General features: G+C 43.4%; 1 protein-coding gene across 5 annotated transcripts in view; it reads right to left on the bottom strand.

Moving 5' to 3' along the window:
* Window positions 1-90: 90 nt before the first annotated feature.
* Window positions 91-19,503, bottom strand: part of dlgap3 (discs, large homolog-associated protein 3) — a 126,723-nt gene continuing 107,310 nt past the window's right edge. For all 5 annotated transcript variants that reach the window (XM_084379394.1, XM_084379395.1, XM_084379392.1 and 2 more), the window contains 10 exons: window positions 15,382-15,596; window positions 14,776-14,878; window positions 13,991-14,207; window positions 11,973-12,505; window positions 10,749-10,843; window positions 9,570-9,789; window positions 7,998-8,292; window positions 7,808-7,899; window positions 7,445-7,591; window positions 91-6,823 (listed from right to left, as the gene is read on the bottom strand). In XM_084379394.1, the coding sequence (XP_084235520.1) occupies window positions 6,497-6,823; window positions 7,445-7,591; window positions 7,808-7,899; window positions 7,998-8,292; window positions 9,570-9,789; window positions 10,749-10,843; window positions 11,973-12,505; window positions 13,991-14,207; window positions 14,776-14,878; window positions 15,382-15,596 (2,244 nt within the window). In that variant the 3' untranslated portion in view covers window positions 91-6,496. The remainder of the gene's footprint in view (window positions 6,824-7,444; window positions 7,592-7,807; window positions 7,900-7,997; window positions 8,293-9,569; window positions 9,790-10,748; window positions 10,844-11,972; window positions 12,506-13,990; window positions 14,208-14,775; window positions 14,879-15,381; window positions 15,597-19,503) is intronic.

The following is a 19,503-nucleotide window of genomic DNA, read 5'->3' as shown; positions in this document are numbered from 1 at the left end:
TAATATGATACAATTATAATTCCCAGTGCTTAAAACATTCAATAGAGTCAGAAAATCAACACCAAAGAAAGACAAAGGAGACACAGCACCCCTCATTTAACTCGCTAAAATAGCTTTATAATAATCATATTAATAGTAATAATATTAGCCATTAGAAAATGTTTTGACAACGTTGACAGTGTTACATTCTGTGTTGGGGTAAACCACGTCACAGTGTGCCATCTCTCTGGGCTTCAGCGCTATCAAGACGTGCTCCTTTTGACACATCTAGATCCATCAAACATACAAGATCAATAAATAAATTCGTATGTACATATGAGAACCACAACACAACAAACAGAATCATGATTTTACACGTCACTGTGCAACGCCCCACCCCCCACACTGCCGTCCAGCACGTATTCAGACCGCATCTCCCGCTCACTGTGGTGTTCTCATGCATCTTGTGTATCCACTGGTGGCATTATGAAACAAAAGTTCACATCTTATGGCATCGCTATTGCTATATGCTCCAGTCGGTTGTTTTTATCGGAGAAAAAAACAGAAGCATTTAATGTTTGTATGTACAATATGCTGTCTTGGCACTGAATCAAACGTATAAAAGAAGAGAACTCAAGATTAAAGCCGAGCTCAAAGACAGAAAAGCTCGCCGTATCAAACCCGTCTGGTTAAAAATCATGGTGTTCAGTGAGAAACACGAGAAAGAGATGAAAGAGGAGGAGAGAGTGGAGAACGAGGGGCTATTGAGTTTTTGCTACATTATAGAGTAGAATACAGAGAGAGTAGAGTCTGTGTCAGTTTGATGTCCATGGTGTTTTCCTCCTCAGGCAGAACTGAGAGTTCAGAGTGGAATAAATGCACATGGAGAAAGAAGATGTCATGTTTGGATCTTCCATACAGTCCGTCCGTTCAAACGCTTACTTTCCTCTTTTGGTGATCTCTCACTCCTCATTGGAGCGTCCATCATTGATCCCAGAGAAAAATGTCTTCCCAGAGTTATTGTCAGTTTGCTTTTTCTTCTACTCCGTCTCCTCAGTAGCAGCGATTTAAGACTCGTCATCGTAGATTCAACTGTTATTTTTTGTTATTGTACACAAGACTCGCCCTTGAATACAGAACAATGTTTACCCATAGCTATAGTCGACAACACCGTTTATAATAATGAGAGTGATGGCGATAATTAATCCTTTTAATGACAGTAATCATACTAATAATAATCATATTGTAATAACAATATATGTAATATTGAGAAGAGCAATGTCCATTGGCAACAGGTATTTACATTTTTGTAAACGTGAGGGTGGCAGGGTATTCATTTTTTGTGTAGATTCACTCACACATGCACGCACGCACTCACGCACACTCTCACACACACATACTGTACACACAAATGCAGTTACACCTCAGAGCTAAAGGCACATCAGAGTTTCAGTTAAACATCTTCAAGGGTTTGAGCTGCTCTGGAGGCAGAGGGGAGGAAAACCTCTGAGAGATGAACCAGAAAGTACGTTTTGAGGCAAAACCCTGCAGGTGAAGAGGGTAAGAATTTTAACCAATGAAACATCAGCAGCTGATGACTCGCATTAAGTTTTCTACAATTTTATGATTAATTATGCTTCTGCTGAACAGAAACCTGAATGTCGGATAAAGCCAGGTTCAAAATTCCTGTTTCATTTTGTTCACGTGCAAGATTCACTGGTTTTTAAAGAGGGAATTTTGAATCTCTCTTTCTCGTCATCAGCCTACATAAGGTTTTGCTTTTTTTTTTTGGAATAAAATCAGGCAATGAATGATTTATGGACCATCTCCTCTGTAAAAAACATTTAGGGACTGGAAAGTTTGGTGTATGTTGAAGTGGAGAAAATGGCCTGTAAAGATATGTTTTGTAGAATTACATACATGTCTTGGCAAAAATAAGACACTGCAGGTGAGTAAGACAGAATACCTATAGAATACAGTAATTGACCCATTATTATCATAAAATTCTCCCAGTTGATTAATTACGCTAAGACAATTATTTTTTGTCTCATAAGTTTTCTGAAAATGTTTGTTTAAGCATGCAAATTTACAGACATTTTACATTTTCCTTGAGAAAAATTGTGTAAAATGTGTATTTTAGATATTTTCTTGCCACTAGTCTGAAAAAAAACATATAATGGTGGCAAAATAGCCCAAAATCACAAATTGACTAGTGCATGAAAAAAACAATTGATATTTCAGCCTGCTGCGTCGGGTTAAAGGAGTTTGGTGAAAGTATAATAAAACATAATTAAGTATATAATTACAAGTATTTTTATGTGATCAGAGTGCATTTTGTTTACTGTCCATGGTTGACATTTTTCAGTTATTCCCATTCTGTAAATCATTTTATACAAAGTACTTTTCAGTTTGAGTGGCAGAGTCCGCCTTTCCCGGAGTGGATTTCTAATTGCCTACAAATGCACAAGAGATTCACCGGAAACGTTGCACGTATGTAATCTAGTAATCCAACAAAGATATATTAAATCACTGCTGATGCTAACCCAACATTTCGTGTTGCTGCTCGGTAGTTAGAAGCATTCGACTGCTGAAAAACAGGGTTTGTTCAGTGAAAAAATGCACCTACGAAACGAGACATGGTAATTTTCTCCACTTTTTGACAGCTGTTCTCTTGTAAAGCAGAAAAAAAACATTTCCTTGGCTTCTCCCACTGAGGTCGAACTCAACCAGCGACTTTGCTTTTTTCCTCCAGAGCAGCTCTGCCTCTCAGAAATGTCGACATAACTAAAACTCAAATCTGCTGCTACAGCCTCCCTCCTGCAGATGTACAGTATACAGCACACAGACGTTGGCTACAACTGAGCTCTCGCCTCAACCACCACTCCTTTCACTCTCGTTCTCCAGTCTCAGGAAATGGCTACTGGAGAATCTGGGCTCAGTGGATCCCCCCTGTCATTTAAAGAACAAAGTTCCTGCTGGACTGATCTGGTCCTGTATTTCAGGGTCCGTCGGTTGTGTGGTGTCCCCTGAGGACAGAGGCTTGAGTCGCGGTTGGAGACACTGCTGCTAGAAACTGAGGTACTCGGAGTTGACTTGTCCGTCTGGCTGTCCGCAAGGAGTTTTTGCACTTCTAGAAAGAGGTGAAAGGGTTCGTATAGTAGTCCGTGTGGTGTGGTGGTGAGTGCTCAGATCACAATTGTACAACTATACGCCCAGGTGCTATTTTTAGCTGAGGCTCTTGTATTCATACTGGGAGGATATAGGATAGATGGGTGAAACACTGAACAGAAAATATGGAAATCCTACCACCAAAAGTGTGTTTGCGATGGACCTGTTTCAAGGCAAGGTGGCTGGCTAACACCTCAACATGTGATCAAAAGTATAGAGGAGAAAGTCAGCGAGAATTGAAGAAGTAGTAGTTGCTACGGCGGATAAATATCCCACAAAGCCTCTTTGATTTCCTGGTGTCCCTCGAGCCTGACTCGTAATGGAAAGACCTTGGCCATCCCTCCGTGCGTAGGTGCGAGGACTGTGAGGGTGGAATCAAGAGGCCTTCACAGTGGAGTAACAGTATAAAAGCAGGTCTTTGTGCTTTGTTTAATGAGGGCTGTGTCAAACACCGCTGAGATGTTGTCAAGTTGGAGGGTAACAGAGGAGAAGGATGAGGGGATAAAAAGGCTGCTCTACAGCCCACACTGCTGCAGATGAATTAAACATGATTCTCAGCCCTTTTTTTCTCCTCTTCGCCAGGGCAGCTCGTTTCACACGGAGGTGGTTAAATTGATCTGTTGAGATTCACATCCAAAACACTGATTGCTGTTTTTAAGGTTGTCAGTATTATTGTCCTCCAAGGATATAATCTTTGTACAAAGAAGTGACTCGTTGAAATAACTGCACTGTAAAATCTCAATTTTCTTTTCCTCGATCACAAAAAAAATGGTTCGGAAGCTACAAAATTGCGCTTACATTTTATCAGTCGAAAAAATTTGATCCGGCCGAAATTTTCAAACGAGGTCGACATAAAACATGCAGTGTCAACATCAACAGAAACCCGCCAGTCTTAAGTGTGTATTGCACGTGAGAGTGAGGGAGGGAGAGAGGGAGGGAGACAAAGGGTGGCAAGTCGGTACAATAAAAACATTTTCGTCAACAATATTCTCTGGAGACTTTATACTCTTCTATTTACATATCTTTCTATTTATATACTGTAAACTGTGTTCAAAGGAAACCTCCACATATAGCTGGTTAGGCACATGTAGTTGGTTCTAAAGAGGAAATACAGGGAGGAGATGTACAGCAGTATATGTTGTTCGAACCACAGACGGATATACAGTAGGCCTAAGGAGGATCATACTTGGCAAGTAACACTCTTGCCAGTTATATACCCTGTGAACCTGACCCAGCACTCACAAACTGAAGATAATAATCATTTGAAATTTCTTTTTCACATGTGCTGAGTCTGGATATGCCACACAGCTGTAGTATAACACAATGCTATAATCTATCATAATAATACTGTAGAATTTCACATTTGATATATGCTTTTTTTGTACATATACTGTACTCAATAGTCTCTACTAATCTAGAAATGTAGATTATATTATAAAATATACATCTCCCATTAAAATATCCCATTTTGCCAACACATTCCATCCAAATAGAAAAAGAAAAGAAAACTGGTCATGCTAAAAGATCCCATATTTTGTGTTTTTTTTCTCCTTAAAATGGCTGATTTGGATTTTAGTATTCACCGGGCTTCATCACACACGTCCCTCATGACACGCAGCCCCTCATATTCACGCCACACGCACGCATACAAGCCTATATGCACCATCCATACAAAATACTTCACTTAGAAACATCTGCTTCGGACATAAATTCATAGATGAGACTCCTTCAAAGCTTTTAAAAATCATGCTACACTTTGTCCGATAGTATGATTTCAAGAAGGGAATAAAGAAGAGGGGAAAGGAACACCTAGTGCAGCAAACATACAGTGCGATGCCATTTGTAACAAGTGTTATTTAATCTCAAGCGTGATTACCAAACACTATCAAGTAGCTTCTTTTCTGTCGTTTCACATCTGATGGTTTCCTCTCTGTGATGACTCTTTGGAAGGGGTGTGGAGGGAGCTACATCGAACAGGACTCCTTTTTGTTTTCGTTCGCTCAGAGGAATCGTTCCCTCTCTCATCAGCCGTGTGCTAAATTAAGAGGACTGTACTTCAAGTTAGGTGAAGACTTTGCCAGCTCTCCTCCTTTTGCTTCATCTTCTCAACTATGCAAACATGTCACGGGAAAGGTCCAATCTGAATATTTCGATAGAAGAGAAGAGAAAAGACACTGTGTGTCAAGGGAAAGAAAAAGCTAAAGAAACTGATCTTCTTTCATGGCTGTTTCATCGCGTCTGCTAATTCCTGACTCAGGTGTCAGGAACGCTCTGCAGACAAAGTGGTGTTGGTTTGGGTCCTCATGTGACCACTTGGTGGTGCTATAGTCTCACAGTGAAATGGGGGCCTTCTCAGTAAAAGTCCTGAACAGCCACCAAAAATATATTCCCCCTAAAAATTCCCAGAAACCCCACCCCCGAACACTCGAGACTTCAGAGAGACTATGTAAAAAGCAAACGGCTCTGTCTTTTTTTATTCTGTGTCTGCGATGCTCTCTCGCTGTCAAGGCTGTGATGCTACACGGCAAAAACTCCTTTTGGCAAAACATGAGTGTGCACACTATGTACAAATAGCACTTGCACATTCAAACAGCCTCAATGCTGAATGCTGAGGGTTGTCGGAGGACGCGAGGAACGAGGGGAAAGAGGCAGAAAATAGTTCCATATTCTTTGACTGGGTGCCTGGGTGGACAGATGGCACCTGGGTGAAAGGAGCCAGCTGTAGTTGACTGACTATGCTTGGAGGATGTTCTTTGGGGATTGCCAACCATCTGACTTTAAGGGCATTTAAACTGATGGTGAGAGTGAATCCATGTTTATTCATCCATACTGGTACTATCCGTGAAGAGATGTATCTTAGTTGACTCCGTTGCGAATGGCATTGAGGAGATGCCAACAAGGGATCCTTTGGGAGATTCTGTCATCTCCTCACACAGAGGTTTTGTGCCTGTTAAGCCCTTTATTTGCAGTGATGGAGAAGTGCTAGGTGAACACGCACAGGCATGCTACTACTGCGTGAACCTCTGCTGACTACTGTTACAAAAGTGGACTCTTTCTTCTTTGTCGTCAGCCAAAAAGAATTCTTAAAAAAGTCCATAACTCACATCTGCTAGCTACCGTTTCAGGTCTAGGCTTCTGTATCAGTAAAACATCCAAATTTCAAGACACTAAAATGGCTGTCATTGCTTGTTTAATGAGCAAGAGAAGTTAATTAGCAGTTGTGGTAAGTGACATGATGGAGATGCTGAAGGGAGGGGAGAGGATAAACAGCAATGACCCGCAGAAGATCCAAAACTGGGCTCAGAGAAAGACCGAGATTGTTAGTGAGGGAAAGTGAGGAAGTGGACGCTCAGAGTCGAGTCTGGGCCTCTGGGATGTAGATCTCGATGCTGTCGGCGCTCTCCGTGGCCGAGTTCTGCCTAAAAGAGGCGGTACGCTTGGTCTGCAGCAGCCTCCTCCTCGCTTCTGTCCTCTGACGGTCCCCGAGGTCCAGGGACTTCTCCCTGATGGGTAGGGTATGTCCACCCAGGCGAGGCACCACCAGGCCCCCCGACACACCTCCTCCTCCTCCCCCTCCACCTCCGGCGCCACCATCCGCGCTGCTATCTGCCCGGAGGCTGCCGCTCACCCCGCCCGCTGGCTTCTTTGGTAAGGGAGGAGGAAGCTTCTTATCCTCCTGGCACGGCGATGGTGAGACGTAGATATATGATGACAACGGACAGTGGATTTATCGTGTCGGGTGGTGAAAAAAGTGGTTTGTACGAAAGGGGTCCCATGCAAAAAAAGTGGGGAGAAACAAAGAATGTGACAGAGAAAGAGCAAAACCAACAACAAATAGGGTAAAATTCAAGTGAGGGACAATCACGGGCCGAGACATGACAGACAAGTAACCAAAATCGACAATAAATAAGCACCTCAGCATGCATTGGCATAAAAGGAAATGAAATGGGAGAAGAAAAGGCAAACAAAGATAATGAAAAAAGAAGAAAAGAGAGACAATTGTTAGTTTGTTATCAAGATTAAAGTCGTTGATCAGTGAGTAGACAATATTGTAACAGACAAGTACTCTCTTCTGTCTGACCAGCGGCAACAAATGCAAAATGCATTTAGATTTCTATCAGTTTAAGACTCCAGCGTCTCGTGGCTCGACTCAGATCCTCTTGCTGTTCTGTATTTTCACAGCCTGTAAAGGCTCGGAGGGCACGACCATCTGCGCTACTCTTCTGCACACTGCCATCTTAGCTCTGGGGGAGCGCTTCAGGGAAACCAGGGCTGTTTGGACCCCCGGGCCTCTCACCTTCTTTTCAGGTGGGAGCCTCCAGTTCGAGTCCTTGAGCCTCTGGAGGTCCTGAAACTTGACCCTGACGTCCTCTATGTTGAGCTGGAGCAGGTCCCAGAAGCCTGCCAGGTCCTGAGAGGTGGGCTGAGGGTACGCTGATGGGTCCTTGGGGGGGCAAAGGGAGATGGGACACGACATGTGATGGGTGTCAAAGTAATATGAGGATTCGTAAAAGACGACAAGATTACATAGGACCGATTTCTGCAGTAGTGCTTTTGCAGCCAAGCTAATTTTGCCCTGAGCAATAGTGAATCTGGGCAAAACCGTGCACCATATCTAATGTGTGTTGTCATGATTTCAGATGCAATCGCACATACTCACCACACTTTGTTGGCAGAGGCGGAAGAACTGCTGGACTTTCTGAGACATGAGCATCTGGGCACTGCCAACTGCATTTCGGATCAGCTCGAGAACTAGGGAGGAAACAGCACACGAGTACTTTTAGAAATCCAAGAATTATTCATCATTTTGTCTTTATCTCTTATCCTTTTGATCGTCCTCCAAAACTCACCCTCTTCTGGCAGCTCGTTCTCCTCTGCCTCCCTCTCCATGTTCTGGCACCAGCCCTCCATCCTCTCCACCTCCGTCTGCAGGAGTCGTAAGAAGAACTCTCCGTCTCTCATGCAGGGCGAGGCTCGGCCTGAGTCGGGCAGGCTCCGGGGGCCCTCCAGGGACGGCGTACCCGCCCAAGCTCTCTCAGAGGCGACGGGCAGAGGGGAGTGGGAGCGTGGAGGCAGGTGTGGGTGCTGGTGGGGCCGTGGGTCTGCTGGGCAGGGCTCAGTGGTGTAGCCACTCTGGATAAAGTCCTGGGGTAACATGAGTTACATGAGTGGCAATTAAATTTGACTGTAAGGATGAACTCCTAATACGTAATCATCAATGGATCACTGGCTCACACTAATGGATGATAAGGTACAGTAGTATTTGGACAGTGTGAGGACATCCAAGTGACTAAATGTCTAATATTTAATGCTGTTTTATGTAATTATTTGGTACTAAATGCTTGGAGATGTATTATTTCACAGTTTTTTTCTTTTGAAAAGAAAAAGTTGAGCTTTAATGATAAGCAGATAACCAATATCTGTTAATCAAGTCCAGCAATTCAAAATGGAAAAACAAGGGAACAAGACAACACAAAAAAGTGAAAAAGGAAAATCCATGACAAAACTAAAGAGAAATAAAAAGCTGAAGACCAACCAGAAGCCACTGACAACAAAGTGGGAACACAGAGGACACATGGGGACCGTGGAACAGGCACAGGAACACAAGAGACGCAGGAAACATAGGATAAAAACAGACAAACCAACGAAGAGTACAAGAAAAACACCGACTCAAATACACAGGGGCTAATGAACAAATGAAACTAGCATACACAGAACAAGGGTGGGAAAACAGACAAAGACAGGAAGTGGAAAGAATTTTGGGGAAAAAAATGTGTATTTGCTTTCTTGCCGAGAATCAGAGGAGAAGATTGATGCCATGCTCACATCTCACAACGCCAATTAGACAATTAGCTTAGCTTAGCATAAAGACTGGAAAAATGGGGAAACACCTAGCCTGGATTTGTCCAAAGGAAACAAATCAGTCTAGCAGCACCGCTAGCTGATTCCCCCTGTTTCCAGGCTTTGCGCTAAGCTAAGCTAATTGTCGCCTGGCTGTAGATTTGTATTCAACAGACAAACATGATAGTTGGCATTGTTTTTTTGTCATTTCTCAGCAAGAGCAAAATGTCAACTGTTCAGAGCCAGTGGGGTTTTTGACTAGTAGTGGCACAATGAAGCATTATCTTTAAACAGGCCTCCACTCTGCATGAGGTGAGACTGCATAGACACATGAGCATGTGGTCATTAACAAACTCATTTTTGCCCAAGATTCATGCTAACCAGTAATTTACAGTTGGTTGCATCCAACAGCCTTTTAAGGCAACGAAGAGCTAACCAGCAAACATGAAGGTAAACAATGCAAGAAACAATCTGGAAATAATGCATTTTTTCACCTAATTTACAGAATATAGTTTAAAAGAACACCATCTTTAATCGAGGAGGACTCAGGTGATTAGTTTTGCGTATCATTGCACACTTACCTCTCTGTAGGCCCACTGTCCCTGTGTGTGGACGGTGCGGTGGCACTCTGTGTACTGGCTAGCGGACTCCGGCTCTGACGAGTGCCTTTGGAAGGAACAGCCGAACTGGAGACTCTTGTCCTGTGTTGGCACGGCGATGCTGAGCCCCGGGAAGCCCTCGGGGTCCAGGTCGGCCTGCACGCTTGCCGTCACGCTGTTGGAGCGCTTGAAACGAGCCCGCCTGCAACACGAGGAGTCACAGCAGGCCCAGAGGCCATCCAGTCACACAGAGTATCACATGCAAACGCCTTTCTCAAATCACATCCCCCCGAATAATTGCACATTCCCATTTGAGCAGGGATAGTCATGCTGTCACCGCAGTCACTACGACTCAAGCGTTTGTGATAAGCCCTGCTAAATCCTCTGGCATATGACGCACCAGTGTGTGCAAATGTCATGTCAATGGACTCAGTGATGAGTGTTTACTCTATCACAAGTTTGTACCCCACCTCCCCTCATCCTTCTTTGCTGTCTGATGAGGTGCGAGGTGTGACTCAGATTTCCGTTCTCGCACTCCCATTTTCTCCCCCGACTTCACACTGTCACCCGATGATTGCAGCAGGTGGGGGACATTGTTAACAGGTGCATGATCAAACATTGCTCGGGGTTCGGGAGAATGTGATGTTACGACTGTTCGCATGCATGCGTGTGATTCTGACCCACAAGGCATGGTGGATATAATTAGGAGAAGGCCTGCATCACATGTGAAAATCATGTTGCGTGTATGACTTGCAGTAGTCATGGTTACAGTTGAAAAACAAGACTTCCTTGGAACAAAGTGTTACTGGGTTCAAGCTGTGATGTCTGATGAAATGTTAAATGAAATAATAGGATCTAGCCCAGAAATCAACCATAGGTGGGTGCACTGTTGGGCGCCCGGGAAATGAAGGCTTTTCAAATTACATATTAAAATTATTCACATAAATTACTCTGAAAAGACAAAAAGCTCTTGATGAGGCCACATATTTTGGGGCAAAGCTAAATTAGCAAATAAACAAACGCACATCTTAGTTTTCAAATTTGTGTCCATAATTAAGGGCAAGTTAAATGTCAGGCTAAATAAACACACTCCGAGTTTAGAAGAGATCTCAAGGATAAATACTTTTTCCCTGCTATGACATTTAGTTGTGTTTTCATTACCTTTTGTCATCTTCCACTTGGACTCCTATAGAATGGACCTCTGTCAGAGCTTTGCCCTCCGCGTCTGAATCTGACAGAGTCTCTGAACTGTCGACCTGAAACAGAAGTGCCACGGTCAGAGCGCAGAGGGATCTGTTGAAACACGCAACCTAAAGACTTCATACACAACTGGAATAAAAGGAGCAATTAGACTTTTTGGTATACATACTCATACAATTTGAGGCCTAGATGAGAAGATTGATACCACTCTCATGTGTGTCAATAGCACTTAGCTTAGCAAATAATTGGAAACAGTTTGCCTGGTTTTACCAGCACTGCTAAAGCTTGCTAATAGGTACAAAAAGCAAAGCACAAAAACAACAAGTTTTGGATTTCACCATGGTTTTACAGATATAATCTGTTAATTAGTGAGCTGTTGCTGAACAGATTTGTTGATGGTGGACAGAGCCAGGCTAGCTGTTTAGATCTGTTTTCAGTATCTTTGCTAATATGCAAACCAGCTCCTGGTGGTGGCTTCATATTTAACAGAGACACATGAGCAAATCCATGACAAGAAAATAATTATTTGTAGTATAATATTTTTCAAAATGCCTAACTACTACTTTAATGTAGTTTAAATGTATTTTTTTACATTTGATGAAGTCGAGTGTGCCCGACTGCTGGTCGCCAAAAAGCAGTTATAGATACATACGAATAGATTCGTCGTGTTAATTAGTGAGTCAGGAGTGTTGGTAGCATATTTTTAGGCTGGCTAGCTGCTTCACCTGTTTCCAGTCTTTATGCTATGCTAATCAATTCCTGTCTTTGCTCCGTAGTAAATGCACAAACATAAAACAGGTAAATCTTCTCACCTTTCTCTTGGCAAATATTTACTTAACATGTTTCTTGTGTGATTATGATTTTATTTTGATTCTTGCTGAAATGATTAACCAATTGACATTTTAGTTTGGTCTACAGATAAACTTGGCATTTTGATAATGAATCATTTCAGTCATTTTTTTTTAAGCAAAAATGCATCACATCATTCACCATGTTTTGGTTTGAGCTTCTCAAATGCGATGATTTGACTGCTGTGGTCACACCAACCAAGCAATCTAAAGACTTGTGAAGGGCATCTTTCACTATTTTCTGACATTTTGTGGATCAGAAGATTTAACAAATTGAAAAAAGACTAATTAGTTGCACTCTAATTACGATAGAGGTAGAGAGAATGTGCTTCCTCACCTGCACAGCTATGGACGGCCTCCACTTCCTCCCACCACGTCCGTCGTCCACAGCTTTACTCAGCACTATGCTGTTCTGAGGCAGCGATACCGACTTCCCCAGGCTGCCCCCGACCCTGCTGTCCCTCTCGCGGGCCGGCCTTGGTGGCCCCTCCAGCAGGCTGTCAGCTGAGCTGCTGTGTTTGGCCCTCACCCCAACTCCTGGACCCCCTCCATAGGGCACCAGCTCCCGCGAACCCCTAACCCCATCTAGGCTCTCTGCCGAGTTACTGTGCTGTCGGGACCTTCCAGGGCCCGTGGCGGTGTAGTAGCCTCCTCTGGAGGTTCGACCTGAGGGGCCGTCAGAGCTGCCCAGGTCCACAGAGTTGCTGTGCTGCTTGGGGCGCCCGGGGCCTGAGACTGAGGTCAGCTGTCCGCTGTTCTGGAAGTAGGCATCCTGGGTGGACTCGGTGCTGCTCTGGGCTCGCACCGAGAGCGAAGACTTGGACATGCGAGGTGGGAGTGGGGGAGGAGCACCTTTACGATAAGGAAAGACTGAAGTGTCAGAAGAGAGGGAGAAAGAAGGACAGAGGCACAGTGGGCTGTTAAAGGCAACATGGGTACTATATCAAGAGGGAACAGGGGAGGTGGATACTTACAAAAGGGACAGACTGAAAGGAGAAGGTGAAAGGAATGGTAAAAAGAGGAAGTTGTTGACACGAAATGCAGAGAGAAGGAGAGAAAACAACAAAATCAATGAGAAATAATGCCAGTGCAGGATGACAGAAAGATTTACAAATGCACCTCAAAAAGCGCTCCGTCTTTTCACCAAAAATCAGCTTGTGGTTTGATTTTCAGAGAGCGGCAGGGAGTGAAGTGGTGGAAGAGACAGACATGACGGAAGTGACAAAAGAAAGCCTCTTCCCCTGAGCTAACTTAACTGTGCTTCTTAAGGAGATAAAGCAATTTCCTGAGAGAAATATCAAAATGAGAAGAGGAGATTCTGCCTTCGTTCACACACACACACACACACACACACACACACACACACGGTTTATTTTCAAGCATCTTCATCACCAGCCAGCTTGTCACAGTTTACAAAGATTCCTAACCATGAAGCTCTATAAGCTCCAGTGTGTGTGTGTGTGTGTGTGTGTGTGTGTGTGTGTGTGTGTGTGTGTGTGTGGGGGGGGGGTACTGTGCACGTGTGTGTTTGCGGTCGATGTATATGACACCTCACAGAGGCTTTAATAAGTATCGGGCAGGGGGGGGGTTTGCTGGTCTGAGCTTAGCAATTGAAGTCCTGTGAGGCACTCGAGTGGCTCTGCAGTCTACACACACACACTATCAGAGATTATTGGAGATGCAAAGTATATTAGGCTTGAGTAAGAGTGTGATTGCATAGATTAAACAAAAAATGATCATACAAAAAACACAAAATACACAAAACCAGACATTTTTCAGACGAAGAAGAGCAGAAGAGTGATACAGAGTGAGAAGGCGAAAGAATGACGCACACATACTATAGATAGAGAAGCAGCTGGAGACTCTAACTTATCATCATAATCACGAGTGTTCCTGTACCTATTACTGAGCCTGAGAAACCTGCAATAGCACGAGGGAGGGTGACAGGAGAGAGGAGATGCAGAGAACAAAGAGCATGCTCAATAACATAACACACACGTCTATGCTTATAGCACACACATACTGTATACACACAAACACAAAGACAGTGCCGCGGAGGAACAGAAGGCTTGGGTGAAAAAGTGAGATCATAGAGATCAAATGAATACAAGAGAAAAAAAAAAGTTCGAAATTAAAAATGGATGCATTCATTGAATGTTGCTTTGCAGTGAGTGTGCGTGTGAGGTTTGTGCATGTGTGTCAGAGTCTTTTGTCGAGGTAAGCAGACACAAGCTGTCATAAAATCCCCTCTCCCACTGGCTGTCCCACTGTGTCTCCCACCAGGTTGCCACCACATAAGCAGACAACCACACATCTCACACACACACACAGCACTACACCATGCCGCACACTCACCGGCCCCGCCCTTGATGCTTCCCTGGGGGCCCGTCATGGAGAAGACGGAGAGGCAGTCGTCGTCCTGGGAGCAGCCGGCCTGGATGGCGCGCACGTAGCTGTGGCTGCGGGTGCGGAACACGCCGGGGAGATCCAGGGCCTCGACGGCTTGAGACTCCACCTCCCCGAACATGGTCTCACACACCGACTCAAACTGACGGTTCAACGTGTCTCCCAGCTGAAGGACGAGAGACACACTGCTGTAGTCAAGACCCCGATTCAAAAACATAATTAAAGGAGACGTATTGTGCTCATTTTCAGGTTCATAATTTTATTTTGGGTTACTACTAGAATATGTTCACATGCTTTAATGTTCAAAAAACACATCAGTTTTCTCAAACTGTGCTTCAACACTGTATTCTCCCTCTGTCTCTTTAAGGCCCCCCCTGCTGAATACATAGTCTGCCCTGATTGGTCAGCTCACACATGCCTGAGCCAGCACTGCTAACAACAATATAGCAGCTGTGCTAAAGTATTTCTTCTGTACCAAACTTGCTGCAAGGCCAAAACTATGCAAATGTGTGACATGGTGATGTAGTGTTATGTCATAAAGTCAACCCTGATGAGGCGTTTCAGGAGCAGTGTTTTCTGTGGGAGAGAGGAGCTTCTATTGGTGCAGAGTTTGACCTGTTTAACTTAACAGACCTCTTACATGCAACACCCCATACAAAACACTGAATAAATGGATAAAAGCAATAGAGCGCAATAGGTCTCCTTTAATACAAATAAACAACATTATTTGTTACCTGTGAGCTGGTCAGAGAGCGAGTGTAACTGCGAGAGCGGGTGTGGGTTTTGGGTGTAGTTCGGCTGTTGGGGTAGGAGTCCGTGCACTGCTTACATGAGTACCTGGAGGAAACAAATAATACACGTCATCAGCTTCTTGTTACATGACGACAGAGTGAGTTATTTCTTACTTATTTCATTCTGGCTGTTAAATCTTCAGCTGTGCTACTTGAGTCAAAAACCCACTTTGTTTGTAACATTCAGCACCAGCTAACACCATTTGGTAAACTACAGCTGTCACATTAAATGTCACTGAGTCAGGCTCCACGACTTTGCCGCCTGCAGAAATCCTAGTGCAAGTGTTGTGACGCTGCATCCCCATGTCAAGTGGGAAAAAACTGAGAGTATTCATGTTATAACTATAATTTGTTTATCTTACTTGAAATCAGTCTGAACATTTGAGTAAACATACTTTACTTATGCTAAGTGCAGATAGTTCCCCAGCAGCTCATATAAGAATTACCCACAACATGTAGAAATGAATGTTACTTTTCTGTGGTTTTTAAAATATTGGATTTTTGGATTAGGGGATTCAGCCGCTGCTTTTTAAAAACCATGACATTGACCTTTGATCCATGCTGATAGACCGTCTGAAGGCGTCCCTCTGCGCGATCAGGGTGGACTTTGGCGAGGCTTTTGGGCTGGTGTCTGAGTCAGCGCTGTCGTCATCGCCCATGGCCTTGATGTAGCTGCCGCTCCGCATGCGGCGGCACGGGATCTCCCCTCCGCTGTCGCCCACACCGCCACCGCCATACCCACCTCCCCAGTCTTCTGATGGGACCTGAGGCACAATCGCAGTCACAAAAACATTGACATAGTCACAGGTAAGTAAGAGAAGGGCCGAGGAGGCTTAAAGGGTAAGTTCAACCAAAAGTTTGAATTCAGTCATTATCTACTCACTCTCATGTCGATGGAAAGACAGGAGAAGTTTGGTAGTCCACAAAACATTTCCCGAACTTCGCATCACAACAGCGTTACAGCATTTTCTCAAACAATTGACGTAGATGTGGACTTGATGGGATGGGGTTTTAAAAAGCAAAAAAAACAACTGAAAAAAAACATAAAATGGCTACATACACAGCATAAGCAAACCAAAGCAGAAATCTTTAATGTAGCTGCTAAGCTAAAAGCATTAGCACACAGCTCGACAGCCGTCAAGGATGCAAATAGCATCTTCTCCAATTAATTTGGGATCTTGAGACTTCTGGAAACTTATATTATGCTGGAGAAGCTGTATGGAGCCATGTTTTTTGGGGTCATTTTTTTAATGTTTTAAAACAAGTCCCCATCTACTTCAGTTGTTAAGGAGAGTGCTGAAACGCTGTTTTGCTGTGAAGCTCCAGAGATGTTTTGCTAACTTTGAAACCACACCCAATTTTTTTTTATCGGCATGGAGGTGAGTAGATGATGACAACATTTTCATTTTCGGGTGTACTTATCCTTTAATCTGCAACAATATGGTGAGTTCAATTGTACGACCATTTAGTGTACAAACATTGTCAAACTCAGTTTTAGTAATATTTTCCATAAATGGGTTGAGAACGGTTAAAATGAGTTTAAAGTAAGTATGCATTCTTCTTCTACACCAACTGTTAAGGGAAAAGTTTACTCACAATGTGAATAAATTAGTGTTGAGATATTGAAGATGTTTTGCTGCACTGTCGGCAGCTTCTTCACAATATCTGTTATTAAATTCAAAAGACTTCTCAGAACAGAAATATATTTCATCAGTGAAAAATATTTCACGCCTCGAACCGGAGGAAAACGATGACTCAGACGTACAGTCGTGGCACACGTGCACCCGGAGTAAAGCCAACACACCAGCACAGACAGCTCAAGCATGCTCATGCACACGATGAGAGCACGCACTCACACACATGCACATGTATGCATACGTAGGAGATGATGAAAAAGAAAGAGAGAAAGGGACAAAGGGACTTACAGAAAGAGAGAAACTCTGACAGCTGGAGAAACACTGACACAGAGAAGGAGAAACAGCGTGAGCCAGAAGCCGACAGACGGAGAGCAAATAAACACACACAAACACACAAAGGCAGGTAGACGAAATGTAGGCACACAGACAGGGAAGGTGGCGGACAGAGAGACAGACAGGTGTACGGGGTGACGAAACAAAAAAACAGAGAAGCTGAGGCTTAAAGGGGCAGAGAGCAGGAAGACAGACAGGTCGACAAATGAGAAAACAAAATGAGAAGCTCACACACAGGAACACGGAAACTAAGAGGGAAGACGACACGATCAATGAGGAGCAATGAAATGAAACCAAAGGAAGAGACAGACTCTGTGGCCATCTTGTGGAGTTTCTTCAAATAAGTCAGAATGCTCTTTAAATGTTACCACTCTCTGGTCTGTTGTTGTTCGTCAGAAGAAAAACAAGGCTTTGAATAAAGCTGTGAGATATTTTCTGGCAAATTCATCTGAGGTGACCTATCCTGCCTGAAATACACATCTCTATTCAACAATACTCCAAACATTCCATGATATGCAAAACACAACACCTGACATATATTACTCGAAACAAGACGTTGTTGCAGTGAAGTATTGGTGAAGTAATTACATTTATATAAACCAGCAGACAAAGAGCAGTTTTACCAATGTTTTGACATGTGTTTCTGGCCTCCTGAAGAACACAGGTCCAGTGTTCACTTACCTATTTGCTGTAATTCGATTCCGACCAACACCTAGCTGTTGTTACTTTCATCACCAGCCGGTTGCAGGTGGTGTAATACTGGTTCATCTGAGCTTACTTTCTTGTTAAAATGGGTTTGATGTGACAGGGAGTTTGTGGAGCGGAAAGCTAAAGTGTGTTAAAGAGAGAGCTTGGTAGAGCTGACGTTATTACGGTGATCATTTCCCAGAAAAAAGTCAAGCAACGTCAAGTCAAGATGTCCTGTCATGGTTCAACAACAGTTCAGCAAAGAGATACACTGTGCTGATGTCCAACATGGCCGTCAGCTAGACGTCCTACCAACATCTAAATATGACATTACCACGATCGTTGCATGTTCAGCTATCCTGCTTGAGTTTTTGTACGCAGTGCTTTCAGCTGCTCTATAAATCCTCAAGTGCAGCTTTAAATTTCATCACTGTGGAGCACCACTCAGTTGGATATGTAAATATGTGTGTGTGTGTGTTTACTGTTTGATCACGCTTGTTTTCCAGTGGAATGAAAGCTTCACACCTTCTAACAGGAAGCAACGGCAGCCGCTTGAGCTGAAAAACCCCATCTTTTAGTTTTTGCAAACGCTGTGAGGTGTGTAGCCTCACACAAGCATGTGATCAAGCCACCTACACACACTGACACACACACACACACACACACACACACACACACACACACACACACACACAGTCAAGGCCCCAGGGTTTGGCATCCAGTTGAGTGTGTGTTTTTAAGGTCATCACTTAAAAGATGATTCAGCCTAATCTCCCGATCCCCCTGGCCTTCTACTATCTCTCTCGTTTTCTCATCCTGCTCTTTCTCTCCTCCTCTCGCGTCGCCCCTTGGCTACCATCACCTCCTTTATCTCTCCTCTATCCCTCAGCTTGCTCTGCTATCTCTGCATCCCTCTACCTTGCTCTTTCCCCCCTCGATCTTTGTCCCTCTCTCCCTCTCCGTCGCCGTCTCCGTCTTCATTTCACTCTCGCTCCATATTCCTCGTTTTTTTATCATCCCTTATCTATCAGACACAGGCCGAGGGGATGGGAGAGGCTTAGGGAACGGAGAGCGCCGGGTTGTGATGCCACACATCGTGATTGCCGTTGACACCATGGGAGAAAACCTTGCACATGCCCCTTTGCCTCTGACCAGGATAATTCAGACTTGTGAAGATTAAATCACTTTTTTTTTTTTTTTTTGCTTCTTTCAGTTTCACTTCGAGCTGCTTCCCTTGCTTTTGTGAGGCAAAGTTGAACGACGACCCACAGTGGACTTAAGTGTAAGACAGTATAAGCTTGAACATACAGCACATGTTATAAAATGCTTATTGGTAGCTTGGGAGTACGATTTTTTTGTTCGAGACTATATCCATGACTTTGTGATCACTAAGTTTTGCGATAGAAACAAAGGTGCATTCATTTTTTCGTTAGTCAGACCAACAAACCTGGTGACAGCGTTGTATAGGAGGATCTTTGACATTAATCTCTTATGTCCTTTTCTTGTTGGCGTTTCCATGGCAAGATATTTCTTAATTCTTTAACTGAACAGCAAAACGTCTGACCAGACATAAGATGTAGAATAATGATAAATGAGAAGAATGCCAAGAATAAAGGTTTCTCCTCCACACAATGTTTCGGAGGACTGAAACTGACAAAATCAGAAAAGAACAAAAACATAAACAAATGTCTCAATAAATAAATTAATATTCATTTGTAAAATGGAACATAAATTGGTATTTCTGCTTTTGTCTGCTCTTTATTTATTTACCTTTGTATTAATTCAACTATTTATTTACTTTCCCATTTCATTTCTAACATTTAAAATTAATGTATTTATCAGTGTATTTTATTCTGCATTCTCCATTTGCATTCCCCCCTATTTATTTCCACAAACATACATATTTCTTTATTTTCCCTTTTACATTTCTTCATCAATTTCTTTTTCATTAAGCAAATGAGAGGTCCAATCACAGCACAGTTGGACAGAAACTGAGCGTCTTGGAACCAGGACT

The sequence above is a fragment of the Pagrus pagrus genome, assembly GCF_965226575.1.
Source record: "Pagrus pagrus genome assembly, chromosome: 17".
In the NCBI taxonomy this organism is placed as follows: Eukaryota; Metazoa; Chordata; class Actinopteri; order Spariformes; family Sparidae; genus Pagrus; species Pagrus pagrus.
Note: the sequence above shows the minus strand (reverse complement) of the source record. Positions and strands in the feature narration are given on the sequence as shown.